Raw genomic sequence first — 17,214 nt, 5'->3', positions numbered from 1 at the left:
GATATTAACTGTTCTAAAATATGTTTATTACACTTTTTTTTGGGAGTTCAGTACCTCATGCATGGTTAACAGGTAGTTCAGGATGCTCTGTAATTCGTCCTCTTTCACACCACGGTCCTGCAGAAACACCACCATGCACACATCATGACATTTTACACATGTCTTTTTCACAGCACATTACCACTAAGGACAATGTCAAGTAAATCACAGTAAAGAATTGTTCATCATTGTATGCGTGTGTGTGTGTGTGTGTGTGTGTGTGTGTGTGTGTGTGTGTGTGTGTGTGTGTGTGTGTGTGTTGAAATAGAAATATACAGTACATTCATTATCAACTGATGACTCACATGCACATACCATTACTGATTTAATTAGAAGAAAATAACAGTTAAAGGGCAGCCACTTGAACAGGCCATAAATGCATACGATATCTGAATGTAAAGCGAGACAACGAGAAAAACAACGAAACATATCTGAAACAGAAGTCATAGCAGCTAAACGAATCAAGCGTGCTGCTTAGCAACAGTCTGACGCTCTTCACAACAACAACAGCCCTAAAGCTAGGACACAGTGTCCATGTGGCATTTCTATCTGTCTGAGACAGTATGCACAAAAGCACACGCACACAAGCACACGCGCACACGCGCGCACACGCACACGCACACACGCACACACAAACCTTCTAAGCAATAATCCACAACGCAATTCTCCCTGTGATCCTGGCCGCTTAAGTACTGGGAGCTTTTAGAGTTTTATGGAACATAAAAACAATGAACAAATACATTTCTACTCAGCTGCCCCACAACACCTCACCACATCTTTAAGAGGAATGAGGATAAACATCTTCAGCCCAATAAACATCTTAGTTTTGCCTCTGTGTTTTAATGAAAACAGACAGTTTATTTCTGATTGCAGATTTTATATGAATTCGCATTCAATGAATAACGAGAAGAGATTTTGCACACACACAGGTCATCTCTGTCTACCACACTGGCCCTCTGACACTCTCTCAGGGTGAACACAATAGCATGCTGATTAAAATGACAGTGTACATGAAAGCACTATCATAAACTATATATATCTATAACAAATGTAAAAATGATTGAAGAAAAAAACTGATTCATCTAAATCCTAAGAAACAACCAGATGAACACCTCTACCAACAAATGTTCTGAACACCTCTGAACAACTTCTGGTGCTTACTAAATCACAATGCACACATGAATAGAGAAAGAAATATCATCATCCAATTATATCTTGATTTTGTGTTTACTGCCATTTTTTAAAAGGTATATTTTAAAATTGTTTTCGAAAATGCTACACCTTTAAAAGTCAGACAATGCAGAAAATATCATACTTTATACCAGGGGTGACGACTCATTTTTGCATGATGATCTAACTTATCATGCAAAAAACTACCAACTCAATGAAATCTTACAAAAAATTGAACAAAGTTTCAAAATTATTTCAGTTTAAAATAAAACAAATTTTACTGCATTTATCTACATAGAATTCATAATTATTTACAATAAAAATAATAACAATAATGTTGCTATTAATGCTTTTATCACTAAACACAAAGCACCTAGACTGCAGTAGATTACAACAGATAGGGTATTTCTCTTATTCTGATGACTTGAATACTAAATACAATCAAAGTTTCATAATCTGGGCATTAGCTGATGGTAGCTAGCCTCAAACAAACCTCCAAATTGTCATGTCATGCTGGACGGTGTTTTGATATATTTTTAAAATATTGAAACAATGAGTCTTCTGCCTGGACAAACATGTCCTTTATCATTTGTCCATATTCTTCTTCTTTTTTCGGCTGCTCCCATTAGGGGTCGCCACAGCGGATCATCCGTCTCCATACTACTCTTTCCTCTACATCTGCCTCTTTCAAACCAACTACCTGCATGTCTCCTTGTCCACATCCATAAAACTCCTCCTCGGTCATCCTCTTTTCCTACTTCCTGGTGGCTCCATTCTCAGCATTCTTCTACCGATATCCCCCATGTCCCTCCTCTGCACATGTCCAAACCATCTGAATCGGGCCTCTCTCACGTTGTCTCCAAAATGTTCTACATGCGCTGTCCCTCTAATAAACTCGTTTCCAATCCTGTCCATCCTCATCACTTCCAAAAAAAATCTAATTTCTTCACTTTTCTAACACACTCTCCATTACTTTGCACAGTTGACCCCAGGTACTTAAACTCCTCCACCTTCACCACCTCTTGTCCCTGCAACTGCACCACTCCACTGCCCTCCCTCTCATGTACACACATGTACTCTGTCTTACTCCTACTGCCTTTCATTCCCCTTCTCTCCAGCGCATACCTCCACCTCTCCAGGCTCTTTTCCACCTGCTCCCTACTCTCACCACAAATTACAATATCATCCGCAAACATCATAGTCCACGTAGACTCCTGTCTGACCTTGTCCGTCAACCTGTCCATCACCACTGCAAACAAGAAAGGGCTCAGAGCCGATCCTTGATGCAGTCCAACCTCCACCTTAAACCAGTCTGTTGTTCCTACTGCACACTTCACTGCTGTCACACTGTCCTTATACATGTCCTGCACCACCCTCACATACTTCTCTGACACACCAGACCTCATATAATACCACAACTCCTTTCACTTTCTCTAAATCCACAAACACACAATGCAACTTCTTTTGACCTTCTCTATACTTCTCCATCAACATTCTCAAAGCAAATAACGCGTCTGTAGTGCTCTTCCTTGGCATAAAACTATACTGTTGCTCACAGATAGTCACCTCTTCTCTCAGAATGGCTTCCACTACTCTTTCCCATAACTTCATGGTGTGACTAATCAACTTTATTCCCCTGTAGTTACTGCAGGTCTGCACATCTCCCTTATTCTTAAAAACCGGTACCAGCACACTCCTTCCCCATTCCTCAGGCATCCTCTCACCTTCCAAAATTTTGTTAAACAATCTGGTTAAAAATTCCTCTGCCATTTCCCCCTTAAAAATCTCCATGCTTCTACTGGTAAGTTTTCTGGTGGAACTGACTTTCCCCTCTTCATCCTCTTAATCACTGCTCTCTCTTCCTCCTTACAAATCCTATCCACTTCCTGCTTCACCAACTCCACACCATCCAACCTTCTCTCTCTCTCTCATGTTCCTCATTTATCAGTCGCTCAAAATACTTCCTCCATCTTCTCAACACACTCTCCTCACTAGTTAACACACTTCCATCTCCACCCTTTATTGCTTTAACTTGTAGCACATCCTTCCCTGCTAAATCCTTTTCTCTTTTCTTAGTGTCCAACTTCTCATACAGCTCCTCATATGCCTTTTCCTTTGCTTTAGCCACATCCCTCTTCAACTGTTGCCACATCACTTTGTACTCCTGCCTACTTTTATTATCACTCTGTCGATCCCAATTCTGTTTCACCAACCTCTTTCTCCTTTTGCTGTCCTGCACGTCCTCATTCCACCACCACGTATCTTTATCTTCCTTTCCAGATGTCACATCAAGTACCTTCTTAGCTGTCTCCCTTATTACTTCTGCAGTAGTTGCCCAATCATTCAGCACCTCTTCACCACCACCGAGCCCCTGTCTGACCTCTTCCCTGAACCACTACAGTCTTCACCTTCAGTTTCCACCATCTTTTTCTTTTTCAGTTCTCACTCTCTTCTTCACCTCCAAAGCCATCCTACAGACCACCATCCAATGCTGTCTAGCTACACTGCCCCTGCCAACACCGTACAAGGGTACAGGAAGACTTCACCACATGAATGGTGCCATGTACTGTAAAATCTTGGATGAGAACCTTCTGACCTCAGCAAGAACACTGAAAATGGGTCATAGTTGGGACTTTTAGCATGACAGTGAACCAAAACATATGGCCAAGGCAAAAATCTGATGGTCTTGTAGCCCATTTATGCCTTTTGAAGGTCTACAATCTTGTCCCTGACATCCTTTGACAGCTCTTTGGTCTTGCCCATAGTGGTGGAGAGGTTTGAATGGAAGAGGTTGATTCTTCGACAGGTGTATTTTATACATTTCAAGAGTTGATATTAGGATTAATTTCTTAAAGGGACAAGACTAATTTGGGTGTGGGAGTCAGAATTCTTGCTGATTGGTTCAGGATTGAATACTTTTTTCACTTGATCAAATACAAATTCATTTATTTTCTTTAAAAGTTGCAATAGAGTATTGCAAAAATAAAACCGCTTAGAATGTTCCATTAGAGGACTATAATCAATCCTGTCATGTTTTATTACTCACTTAACACACCATAATTTCTTTATTTATTTAGTGTAAGTGATGCTCACCTTGAGAATGAGCTGCTTGAGGAAAAGGAGCATGAAGGCACGCAGAGAGATGATCTCCTTTTGTGTGGGCCGAGAACCATCTGAAAACACAAACACACACAGAGTTAGATCTAAGAGCAGTGCAGTCCAATGCTTTTACTGTACTTTGGAAATGAAGAGAACTGGAATAAAACATCCCACCAGAAATACATTTAAGTGTCTGTGTGATTGTTTTAAGCCCTCTGTGCTTTTCTGGTCTTAAACTAAGCTCACGATGGGAAGAGTTCACACGCCTGAGTCTCAGCACATTAATAAATTGGCTAAATATGGAACCTCTGAAGTGCCGCATTTATTTTTCTTGTACACCCGCAGAGCCCGGGCCTCTCTGGTGCGTGTACTTTACTGGCTCTAAAAAATCAAATGTGCCCTTTTGGTTTCATTAATAAACATATCAAGAAGCTTATCAAATAATAACTACAAAATTGATGCACAAAATACTGTCATTGTAAAGGCGCAGTTGCATAATTTTTACCAACACAGACCTTACAGAGCTGCAGTGCACAATCCACCTTTAGCCAGTATATATGTGTGTGTGTGGTGTGTGTGTGTGTGTGTGTGTGTGTGTGTGTGTGTGTGTGTGTGGACTTGATTCAACTGTGTGTGTGCATGCCTGTTTGTAGTACTGTTGACTTGATGCATCTGTGTTTAAATGTGTTTAAGCATGTGTATGTAGTAGTGAAATGTTCAAGCAACTGTGTATGTGTGTGTTTAATGCAGCTATGTGTGTGTTTGCAGTAGTGTTCACTGGCATGCAACTATATAGTGTATGTTCACTGTTGATGTAACTGTGTGTGTTTCAGTGGAGCGTTCACTGTTGATTTGATGCAACTGTCTGTCTCTCTCTGTGTGTGGTAGTAAAATGTGCACTATTGATGCAACTGTCTGTGTGTGCGTGTGTGTGTGTGTTGTAGTAAAATGTGCACTATTAATGCAACTGCCTCTGTGTGTGTGTGTGTGTGTGTGTGTGTGTGAGTGTGAGAAGAGAAGGTAATTAACCACCATGTTCTAGCTCACCGATGACCATGTGACATTTCTAGCCAGAGCAGCTGGGTGTGTGTTTGTGTGTGTGTGTGTGTGTGTGTGTGTGTGTGTGTGTGTGTGTGTGTGTGTGTGTGTGGTCTTTCCTGCAATCTCTTCTAGTCACTTCTACATGCAGAGCTAGTGGGTGTATGTGGGCCAAAGTGTGAATCATCTGCTCTATTTGAGCTCAGGCTCTACTTCTCAACTAGAACAGGCTATAAAGAAGCAGTTTGTAATTTTAGATCCTGTTTGTTGAAATGGTGTACTTCCGAGCAGGTTTGGGTTGTGGCTAGTTTCTGGGTCATAAACAGATTAAATATCACCTGAAATACATAATAGTGTCATTTTATTATTACACAATAATATTACAAATCTTTGAATGTACAGTGGGTACGGAAAGTATTCAGACCCCCTTAAATTTTTCACTCTTTGTTATATTGCAGCCATTTGCTAAAATAATTTAGGTTCATTCTTCTTCCTCATGAATGTACACACAGCACCCCATACTGACAGAAAAACACAGAATTGTTGACATTGTTGCAGATTTATTAAAAAAGAAAAACTGAAATATCACATGGTCCTAAGTATTCAGACCCTTTGCTCAGTATTTAGTAGAAGCCCCCTTTTGATCTAATACAGCCAGGAGTCTTTTTGGGAAAGATGCAACAAGTCTTTCACACCTGGATTCAGGGATCCTCTGCCATTCCTCCTTGCAGGTCCTCTCCAGTTCTGTCAGGTTGGACGGTAAACGTTGGTGGACAGCCATTTTTAGGTCTCTCCAGAGATGCTCAATTGGGTTTAAGTCAGGGCTCTGGCTGGGCCATTCAAGAACAGTCACGGAGTTGTTGTGAAGCCACTCCTTCGTTATTTTAGCTGTGTGCTTAGGGTCATTGTCTTGTTGGAAGGTAAACCTTCGGCCCAGTCTGAGGTTCCAGAGCACTCTGGAGAAGGTTTTTGTCCAGGATATCCCTGTACTTGGCCGCATTCATCTTTCCCTCGATTGCAACCAGTTGTCCTGTCCCTGCAGCTGAAATACACCCCCACAGCATGATGCTGCCACCACCATGCTTCACTGTTGGGACTGTATTAAACAGGTGATGAGCAGTGCCTGGTTTTCTCCACACATATCGCTTAGAATTAAGGCCAAAAAGTTCTATTTTGGTCTCATCAGACCAGAGAATCTTATTTCTCACCATCTTGGAGTCCTTCAGGTGTTTTTTAGCAAACTCCATGCGGGCTTTCATGTGTCTTACACTAAGGAGAGGCTTCCGTCGGGCCACTCTGCCATAAAGCCCCGACTGGTGGAGAGCTGCAGTGATAGTTGACTTTCTACAACTTTCTCCCATCTCCTGACTGCATCTCTGAAGCTCAGCCACAGTGATCTTTGGGTTCTTCTTTACCTCTCTCACCAAGGCTCTTCTCCCCCGATAGCTCAGTTTGGCCGGACGGCCAGCTCTAGGAATGGTTCTGGTCGTCCCAAACGTCTTCCATTTGAGGATTATGGAGGCCACTGTGCTCTTAGGAACCTTAAGTGCAGCAGAAATCTTTTTGTAACCTTGGCCAGATCTGTGCCTTGCCACAATTTTGTCTCTGAGCTCTTCAGGCAGTTCCTTTGTCCTCATGATTCTCATTTGCTCTGACATGCATTGTGATCTGGAAGGTCTTATATAGACAGGTGTGTGGCTTTCCTAATCAAGTCCAATCAGTATAATCAAACACAGCTGGACTCAAATAAAGATGTAGAACCATCTCAAGGATGATCAGAAGAAATGGAAAGCACCTGAGTTAAATATATGAGTGTCACAGCAAAGGGTCTGAATACTTAGGATCATGTGATATTTCAGTTTTTCTTTTTTAATAAATCTGCAACAATGTCAACAATTCTGTGTTTTTCTGTCAGTATGGGGTGCTATGTGTACATTCATTAGGAAGAAGAATGAACTTAAATGATTTTAGCAAATGGCTGCAATATAACAAAGAGTGAAAAATTTAAGGGGGTCTGAATACTTTCCGTACCCACTGTATGTAGTTTATCATCAAAGGTCTAGAAACACTTCCAAAACATTGCAAACTACAAATTCAACCCATGGATATGACTGAGGCATGTCTGTGTTTATCTCCCAGTGGATCCGTTCCATAACCCTAACTCCTTCACTGCATCTTCAATGTCTGAAGGTCAATCAGCACTGTAGACCAGATGCACCCAGCACACAAACGTTTGGAGCACCAAAACACATGCATGCTTATGGGCCTCTGGTCAGTGAGCAGTAAATAACCCCCCTCAGCATGCAGCGTGTGTGTGACTATTTCATTCACACTGTAGATAAATTAGGCGTATCATAAGATCTCCAGTGGCTCTGTAGTGAGACTACGCATGCACACACACACACACATGCACGCACCTGCACACACACACACACACGCAGCTCAAGACCAGCCCTTAAGAACTGCTGGTCAACACATCCTTTACAGTCCTATTACACACAGTATTCATTCATTCATTCATTTTCTCCCGCTTATCCGTAATTCGGGTCGCGGGGGCAGCAGTCTAAGCAGGCCCCCGCCTTCGACTGCTGCCCAGTCCTCACAGCACCGTCCCTTACGGTCCCTCCTGCAGGTGGTGAGCCCACGGGAAGGTACACACAGTATATTGGTTATAATAAATAAACTTCCACATGAATGTCATTTTGCATTTTTCTCAGCACTGTTTATGATCCGCTAACAATTACAGCTCTACAATTACAGGTCTGTTGAGAGACATTAACATTAGTGTATAATGTGAAACACTCACACACTCATTCATAAGCATCCACTCACAATTACATCCAAGTATACTCACCCTCAAGCACGCACACTCAAACTCACATTCTCAAAAGTACACACACTCACAAGGTCACACATTTGCAAACCTGCGCCCACACACACAAAAACATACCATTAACCCCCCCACACACATACTGGCAAGTTACATTCTCATGCAAAAACTCCGAAGTACACACACCCTCAAGCAAACAATACACTTACAATTTTACACATCCGTAAACACAAATGAAAGCAGATGATTACAAGTGTGCACACACACACAGGCGTGTATTTACTTGAATGTCGCATTAGCATGCACATGTTGAAATTCGTCAGTAATTACTTGTGGTTTTAGTGGAATGGCCACTCGGGAGAGTAAATGTAGCATGCAGGCAACTAATGATCAACACTCATGAGTGACTGATCTTCAGTGGAACAGGAGTCATTAACACTCAGGTATTAACATGCAGGTATTACAGCTGCTCTGTTCTATTGCTAATGCCACTGCACAAGTCTGGGCTGCACAACCATTCTGTGATCATAAAGTTTTTCTTTGGAAATACACCATTACCCTGAGTCAGAGCAGCATGTCACTACGACACACAGGGCCTAGTAGATATGAAGCTATAAGGAAGTGATGAAGAGCAAGACAGGTGATAAAAGAGTCCTGAACTAAGATAATCATATGTGTGAACTAGTGATTAAAAAAATGAAAATTTTAAAGATAACTCCAAACCCAGAAAGACAGGTAGATAAACATTACACTTGTGGGTGTGTTTTTGATCACGTGTGAATGTTTGTGTTGTAAAATGTTTTGTGTGTGAACATCTTTTTTGGGTGCTGTGTATGTTTAAGTATATTCATGTGTCCTTCGACGTGATAGCAGCTGCTTTGCTCCCCACATAAACTGAATTATTTATTTATTTATTTTTTGAGGGGGTTATCTGGGTTTGTGTGTGTGTGGTTCAGTGTATCGTCGGAGTTTAACTGTGTGTGTTTGTTTTCTTGAGTGAATGTGTGTTTGTGTAATTATTTTTGAGAAAGCCAAAGCTCAGTGGTTGCTTTAGGTTTACAGATTAGGGTTTAAGCCCTGGTATTAACAAATGCCACTCCTGGGGCCCCTAAGCAAGGCCCTTAACCCTCAGTATCGAGGCAGTATCATGGCTGACCCTGCACTCCGTCTCTAGCGTACTAACATCGCTGGGATATGCAAAGAAAGAATTAAATTCGAAAGGAATTTTTTTCTTTCTTTCATGGGTGTGTATGTGTTGTTATGTGTCTGTGTTTGTACATATTTATGTATGTGTGTTAGTTGGCTTGTCATTGTATGCGTTTTTGCCCAAAGCATGTGTTTTTGTGTGGTAGCGAGCGTTTATCTGTGTGCACTTGGGCATTTGCATAATCACCGAGGCCTTTAGGAGTGATGCCGCTGCTCTCCAGTGGGTTGGTAGCCCAGTAGTAGTACTTGAGTGTGTGCATGAGCTGCAGGACAGTGCCCACTCGCCGAATAGTGGAGTAGATTGTGGCAGTGCCAATGAACTCAGCTGACAGGTAAGTGTACAGAGCGAGCTGAACCTAAAAAACAATCACAATTCAGTCAGATACACACACAGAAAATACACACTGATACACACAGACACATAAAAGCAGTATAAGGATATATATAAAGGCAGATTGTAGTCTTAAAATATAGACAGTTTTTTGGGGTTGGGGTTTTTTTATTTTTTTTGCACCGTTCTATGTCAACTCTAGAGACAGTTGTGTGTACATTTCCCAGAAGCTAAGCAGTTTCTGAATTAATCAAACCAGCCATTCTGGTAGCACATTCATGGCACAATCAAAGTCACAGAGATCACAATTTATCCTTATTCTTATGTGAACAGCAGCTGAATCTCTACACCTGTATCGAAGTACTGTACCACAAAAGCTTTGCGGATGGATTTGGACTGCAGTTAATGTCAACAGTCTGCTACACTGACTCAGGACTACAGTTTGCTTCTGATCTCCATCACTGCACACCTCAACATAGTTTAACTGTAATAAATGAAGATTTGGTGCCACCCAGATGAGGATGGGTTCCTTCTTGAGTCTGGTTCCTGGTAAAGCAGGGGTGTCAAACTCAGGCCCGTGGGTCAAATTTGCGAGATCATATCAAATGTGTATTAGAGCTGGCCCGCCAGTACATTGTACATATACCGCTAATACTACAAATACCAGAATGCTTGTTAGTGCGTTGGCGCGTCAGTCGAGACCACTGAAAAACTCTGCATACTCAGCGCTTAATTTACCCGGAGATTTACCGACTTTGAAGCCCAGAAATGCAGATTTGAACTGCTCAGTAATCCGTTTGTAGTAAGAATGTATCTAAGAAGCGATGCAGGTATCTGACTTCAAGAGTAAATCTGAGTGTAGCAAACTGAGCTTAAATGAATGTTGTCTTTATGCACTTTTTCTACTCCAAGGCATGAACTGTTAATAGTTGAAAGATTGCCTTTTTTTAATTGAAGGAATTTATTATTATTTTTGGTTGTTTTGTAGTTGGACTGTAAAAAAAGCTATACATTAAAAAGGAATTTGAAAATCTGAGAGAATTTGAGAGAGAGAGAGAGAGAGAGAGAGAGAGAGAGAGAGAGAGAGAGAGAGAGAGAGAGAGAGAGAGAGAGAGAGAGAGAGACAAGCTCTGTATATTATCAGCTGGAGAGAGGAAGAAGCGCTTATTCTTTCCAGACTCTTTGTGTGTGTAACTGAGATGCTCTGCAGAGTACAGAATAATCTTTACTCATTCATCAATCCTCTCTGTTTATTCGTTTCATTAGTAAAGACTTAAATTTCCACCAAAAATACTATGATTTATTATGACTATAATGTCCTATTGTAATCTCTCTCTCTCTCTCTCTCTCTCTCTCTCTCTCGGATTATTATAGAATGCATTAACAGCAGACATGGTCACAGTAATCACTAACACTACTATAGTTTTAGATCTGGATTTTTTTTAGACTGCCCTCTTGAATAGAGTTCTCTGTGTGTTTGAGTATGCATCAAAGCAATTTCAGACCAAAGTTTTTCAATGTGACTGCTATTTAATAACAACAGTCGGGTTTATTTTAAGAACTAGAGAGCATGTTTTCCCCCTCACTAGTCATGCTTTCGGTTATTGTGTTAACCTCCATTCAAACTTTGAGGTCTGCTATCAGTCTGATAACTGCAGGCTTGTTTTCATTGTAATTGAGAATATTAAGAACATTAAAATATGTCTAAACATTGTTTAATCACTTCATATGTGTCATAAGTGGACTAAATGAAAACATGCACACCATTAGATATGCTGCACAAAAACAACAGAAGCAGTGCTACAATCCGACTTCGGTTGCTTCGGTAGGGCGTTAATTGATATGTGCCAAGTGACCTTATAATGTGCTTTGTGGTTGGTTAACTAAACAATACAGAAATTACTGCATAAAAAATTGGATGCATTGTTATAATTTAGATAATCATTACATACACACAACACCCTGGTCTTCATTTTGGTTCATCCCTTTTAACAACAAAATCCGTCATCACAACAGAACTCACACCAGGAGTAGACAATTAGAACCATTATTGTATAAACAATCAATCTATCAGGCCACACCTGTGCAACAGGATACACCCGGCAGTCACATCTTTTTGATTACTGGAATACTGTGTGGGTTTATACAAAAGATGCCCTGTCTACGGTGGCCGAGAAGTGCAAAACACATTAACAAATCCGAAAAACAAAACAACAAATGCAAAAACAAAACAACAAATCCGAAAACAAATTAACAAATTAGAAAACACTAACAAATCTGAAAACAAAATAACAAATGCAAAAACAAATTAACAAAAATTAAAAACAAAATAACAAATCCAAAAACAAATTAACGAATCCGAAAACACATTAACAAATCCGAAAACACATTAACAAATACAAAAACAAAACGACAAATCAGACAAACCGGAAAAGGTAGTTATAAGATTTCATACTTCCTGTATATCTTGAATAACAGGTGTCTCGTCCACTGATCTGTAAGTTTCCAATTCACGAACTATACCTACCTTTTCCGGTTTGTCTGACTTGTCGTTGTGTTTTCGGATTTGTTCATTCGTTTTTGGATTTGTTGTTTTGTTTTCGCATTTGTTATTTTGTTTTCGGATTTGTTAATGTGTTTTGCACTTCTTGGCCACTGTACCTGTCCAATGTATAATGCATCTGAATATAAATACTATGAAGTAGACAATTAAATTAGACAAGAAATTCTGATCTATCTAAATGTAACACTACTCAAAATTTTGACAGCATTATTCTGACCTTTGCAGGTGTATGAATCCAGATGGCTGCGTTGAACAGGACATGGTCACACAGCTGCTTTAGGAGAGGAGCTCCATGTGTCAGGCCATCTAGATACTTAGCAAAGGAGAGGAACTGCTCCAGTACAGCCCTGGTGATGTGCACACGGGACGACTGTGAGAGCGAGAGAGAGGCACACAGAGAGATTGGGAGAGGCAGTGAGGGAGATAATATGAATGATGTAACTCAGTTATATAAAACAGTCACATTATTCTCATCACTGCTTCACTGCAGCATCTCACCTTCTCTAACAAGTATCCAATAACCAGGAATCCCTTTCCTCCTAGCATCTGCTCCTGCATGGCTACAGAACTCTTTAACAGCTCCACCAAGAAAGCCAGGAGGGTGGCACTGTGCAGCACACAGACACATGCACACACATAAACAGACTTTTTTCCTTACTATCTGTGTAAGGACTTCAGCTCTAACTATAGACTCAGTAACCAAATCAAGGTTGTTGTTTTTTTACACACAAACTCCATGTGACACGTTTCACACTTATCAGCATATGCTATACATGCCAATTTATTGAGGAAATATTACAATGTATTTATATAATTAACCACACTCATGTATTATTCAGTATGAATACACATTCACATTTATATGTCCAAGATAATAACACTGGAGGCTGAGACATGTTTAGGCCATTACAGAGATTCGTAATGTCTGAATGAGAACACGTATTAACACATGTTGTGGTGTGTATATTACATTGGAGCCCGAGGTGCTGTTGTGCTTTTAGCTTTTTAAATAAAAAAAAATTTAAATAAATAAATAAATAAAGTGTGTACTATTTTATCCCTTTTCTCCATTTGTATGCTCAATAAAATTACTTTACATGAAACAACCAGTCAACTCACAGGTGTATCTTCCAATGCAATATCTGTATGAACATCACCACATCAGATGCTGATTATTGTCACTGCTGCTTTATGTAATCTTGTTTACTGAAATAGCTTGCAGTGAAACAACTGATCCTTGGTAGCAATCGATATGGACATGCTAACACACTTTCTGAATCATTTCCCAATATCAGCATAGCTGCGCTGATGGGGCTCTGCAGCTGAATGATGTGCTTGATGCACTGAAAGTCATGATAAAGTCGTGTGTGTCCCCCCCCCCCCCCCCTTTGCTCTTCCCACTTCCATTTTCACAGACTCTCTCAGCTGGCTGCACAGCAAAGCGGCTGGGTGAAGGCATTAACTCATGTTCACATAAAGCTTGTTTTTTTCTTACACTAGTAAAAAGCTCCCCAGAGGCTCGGCACTGATGTACTGCAGATCTGGATTGTACTGATGATGCCTGCCAGCAGTACTACAGATCTAGGATTGTTTGTGCCTGCAAACTGAGGGAACACAGCAGCGAGATGACTATACAGATCTGAATTTGATCAGAACATCCTTCTGTGTGTGTGTGTGTGTGTGTGTGTGTGTGTGTGTGTGTGTGTGTGTGTGTGTGTGTGTGTGTGTGTATATACACACATAGCAAGACCTACAAAGTGATTATCGGGAAAAGACAGCGATAGTTAAAATAAGTGTCTGGGTTTGTGTGTGTGTGTGTGTGTGTGTGTGTGTGTGTGTGCGCGTGCACTCACCACACGGTGGTCTCCACAGGGTTGTCATTGGGTTGCCTGTAGTCAAGCTGAGAGAAGAGCGGGAACAGTACCTGTATGCCGCCGATGGAGTGGATAGCACTGTGAATGGAGTGGGTGACTATGGCCTTTACATCCTATAGACACAAATAATGCATAAACCACAGACATTTTAGTGACAATAACCAGGCACAAAAACCACACTCATTCAACAAATAGGGAGAATTTTTTTGTAGTCACTTTAGTCCCTGCCATGTATTTAAAAGATGAAAGAAGAAAATAAATCTTATACATCCTCTATGTATGTGCATGTGTAAGAGAGAGAGAGAGAGAGAGAGAGAGAGAGAGAGAGAGAGAGAGAGAGAGAGAGAGAGAGAGAGAGAGAGAGAGAGAGAGAGAGAGAGAGAGAATGTTAAATATACACTATATGGACAAATGCATTGTGATACCTGACTTCTCCAGACATATTTGGATCTTCCCACTAGGAGACCCAAACCTGTTCCAGCCTGACAATGCCCCTGTAGACAAAGCCAGCTCTATGAAAATATGTTTTTCATGGGTTCTTCAATGGAAGACCTTGAGTGCCCCTCCTATAGAGCTTGGACCTAATGAACACCTTTGGGATGAACTGGCACACTGACTGCTCCCCAGGCCTCCTCACCCTACATCAGCACCTGACTTTACTAACAACCTTGTGGCTGAATAAGCACAAATCTCCACAAACACACTCCAAAATCGAGTGTAACATCTTCTGAGAAGAGTGGAGGTTATTACAGTAGCAAATAGGAACTAAATGTGAAATGGGATGTTCAAAAAACAAATACAAATCTTATGGATTGGTTGTCCACAAACCTTTGTCCAGATAGTGTAGATACAGATTAAATTAACCAATGTTTCATGTAAAAAAATTGTAGAAATTATAGCAAGTGAAAGAAACTGTGCAGAATCTTTATGATTGTTTCCCTCAAGTCTCAGACATTTGTGTCAATAAGATCACACTGACCATGATCACGTGTGGTGTGTATTAACCTGGAGCATGAGGGCATGGGGTGAATGGACAAAAATCGAGGCGTTTTCCCGTGGTGAGGACTCGAGGCAAAGTTGTGCATCGGTGGCCTTTGCATTATAGGTGAAGGCAATGCTGCTGGCCAACTTCCCATCATACAACACCTGCTTATGGTGTTCAGCCAAGTGGATATCACTCTCTGATTTAAACTTGAAGGTGCTCTGTGTAGAACGGCAAAAAAAAAAGAAAATCTTTAATATATATTCAATATAATACAAGTGAATTATACACAGTTATGAATGCTTAAATCAAATAACAGAACGCAAGAAATTCAGATACAGCTGCTACACAATATTTACATATTCAACAGCACAAAGTTTACATTTAGATCCATGTTCTAGGTGACCACAGAGTCGCTGATGTTAAACAAAGGGGTTGTAATAACTCATTTATGAAGTGAATTTTAAAATAGATTTTTCTAAATAACATAAAAGTTTATTTTTTTGTATCTGAATATTTACAGTGCAAACAAACCAGTACACTGGAAAAACATCCCAACATCTGCATGTTCTACTGTGTGTTGTGAGTATGTACAATGATGTAAAAGGAGATGGTACTGTGAAGTCTCACTAAAATGTACTGTATGTACTCTATAATACATTCATGTGTGGAGAAAGAATGTGTACAACACAAATATAAAACTGCCTGCTTATGTTCTTTGCTTAAGAATTATACTTTCTCTGGTCGAGGGCATAACATTATAAGCACTCTGAATCCCAAACATAATCATGTGTTTAAACCCATGAGGTGAGATCTGTTCTGTGTGTTCTTCATGCCATCCTGAAATAATGCAGAAAAAACTGGTTATAAAATATCAGCTCAACCTCTCATCCTTTCAGTGCTGAACCTCTGTGGGTGTTAATGCAGTGGAATGTAACAAAGCTGCTTCAATTCCTAAATCACAGCATAAGCACATGCATGGGTGCATTATCTTAATAAAGTAGCCGAGGTGCCATCTCTCTAATGGCACATGAATCAGCTGCCTCTGCAGAAACGCCATCAGGCAGTCACAAGTAATGATCTGAGCATGTTGTCCTACACATATACCCTACAACAACCCAACATCACTGATCCTATAGCACATATCTCTAAGCTGATAAAACTTGTGACTATGTGGATGTTTACATCTTTTTTATTCATATGCATTGAAAGACTTTGAAAAGGTGATTTAATGATGTTGGGTAAACTTGTGTACATGTATAAGAGGTTTCAAATATTTACATTAAAAGTATTTTTATCCTGACTTTAAAAGCCAACAAAACACTGTGTGCCTTCGATACACAGTGTGTAAGTAAATTTAGGTTGTAACCGAGCTGTAATTTTAACCAGTACAATTAAAAACAAATACATACTGAAAGCTGCAAGAGGGCTACAGTGTTAACATGCTGCTGATTAATTCTGAAAGTTAATTTATTCATAGAAACGTGTGTGTGTGTGTGTTGGGGGTAGCAGTACAGGTGGGAGTGGAAATGCTTTATAAGCCTTAAGTGTAGACACGTGCTGATTTTTTTTCATGCAATACAAAACCACAGATTATAAATAAGCTAAAATATGGAAAATAATGAGCATACAGAAATGTGTGAATGTGTGTATCTAAGACACCCAAGAAGAAGAACCTCTTTCATCCCCTCCATCTATAACAAAACCGTTCTCATCCTTGTGTGTGTGAGCAATTAGGGTGTAGATATGATTTTGAATGTATTAATGTCTAATGTCTACAATTAAAACAGAGAAAGCTGTAGCAGGAAGATATAACAAGTGGAACATGTTGTAAATTATGTAAATGGTGAGTTCTCCACACTCTCTGAGGTAAAGCTTGGTGTTCTGCAAGGATCTGTCTTTGGCCCACTGCTTATCTCTTTATATATGCTGCCTCTGAGTGAAACTATGCATAAACATGGTATTCGCCTTCATTGCTATGCTAATAATACACAGCTGTATATTTCAGCAAAGCCAGATGAGAGAGATCAGCTTAATGTTGAGAAGTGTGCAAAGGACAATGGATGCTTGATAACTTTCTTC

General features: G+C 40.2%; 1 protein-coding gene across 18 annotated transcripts in view; it reads right to left on the bottom strand.

The window, feature by feature from the left end:
• The window catches only part of nbeaa (neurobeachin a), a 162,560-nt gene that overhangs the window by 57,106 nt on the left and 88,240 nt on the right, over positions 1-17,214 (bottom strand). For all 18 annotated transcript variants that reach the window (XM_083568985.1, XM_083568998.1, XM_083568986.1 and 15 more), the window contains 7 exons: positions 15,156-15,353; positions 14,130-14,263; positions 12,775-12,883; positions 12,494-12,646; positions 9,570-9,738; positions 4,303-4,382; positions 55-117 (listed from right to left, as the gene is read on the bottom strand). In XM_083568985.1, the coding sequence (XP_083425111.1) occupies positions 55-117; positions 4,303-4,382; positions 9,570-9,738; positions 12,494-12,646; positions 12,775-12,883; positions 14,130-14,263; positions 15,156-15,353 (906 nt within the window). The remainder of the gene's footprint in view (positions 1-54; positions 118-4,302; positions 4,383-9,569; positions 9,739-12,493; positions 12,647-12,774; positions 12,884-14,129; positions 14,264-15,155; positions 15,354-17,214) is intronic.

Source organism: Silurus aristotelis (genome assembly GCF_946808225.1).
Source record: "Silurus aristotelis genome assembly, chromosome: 18".
Classification (NCBI taxonomy): domain Eukaryota; kingdom Metazoa; phylum Chordata; class Actinopteri; order Siluriformes; family Siluridae; genus Silurus; species Silurus aristotelis.
This window is presented reverse-complemented; position numbering and strand designations above follow the sequence as displayed.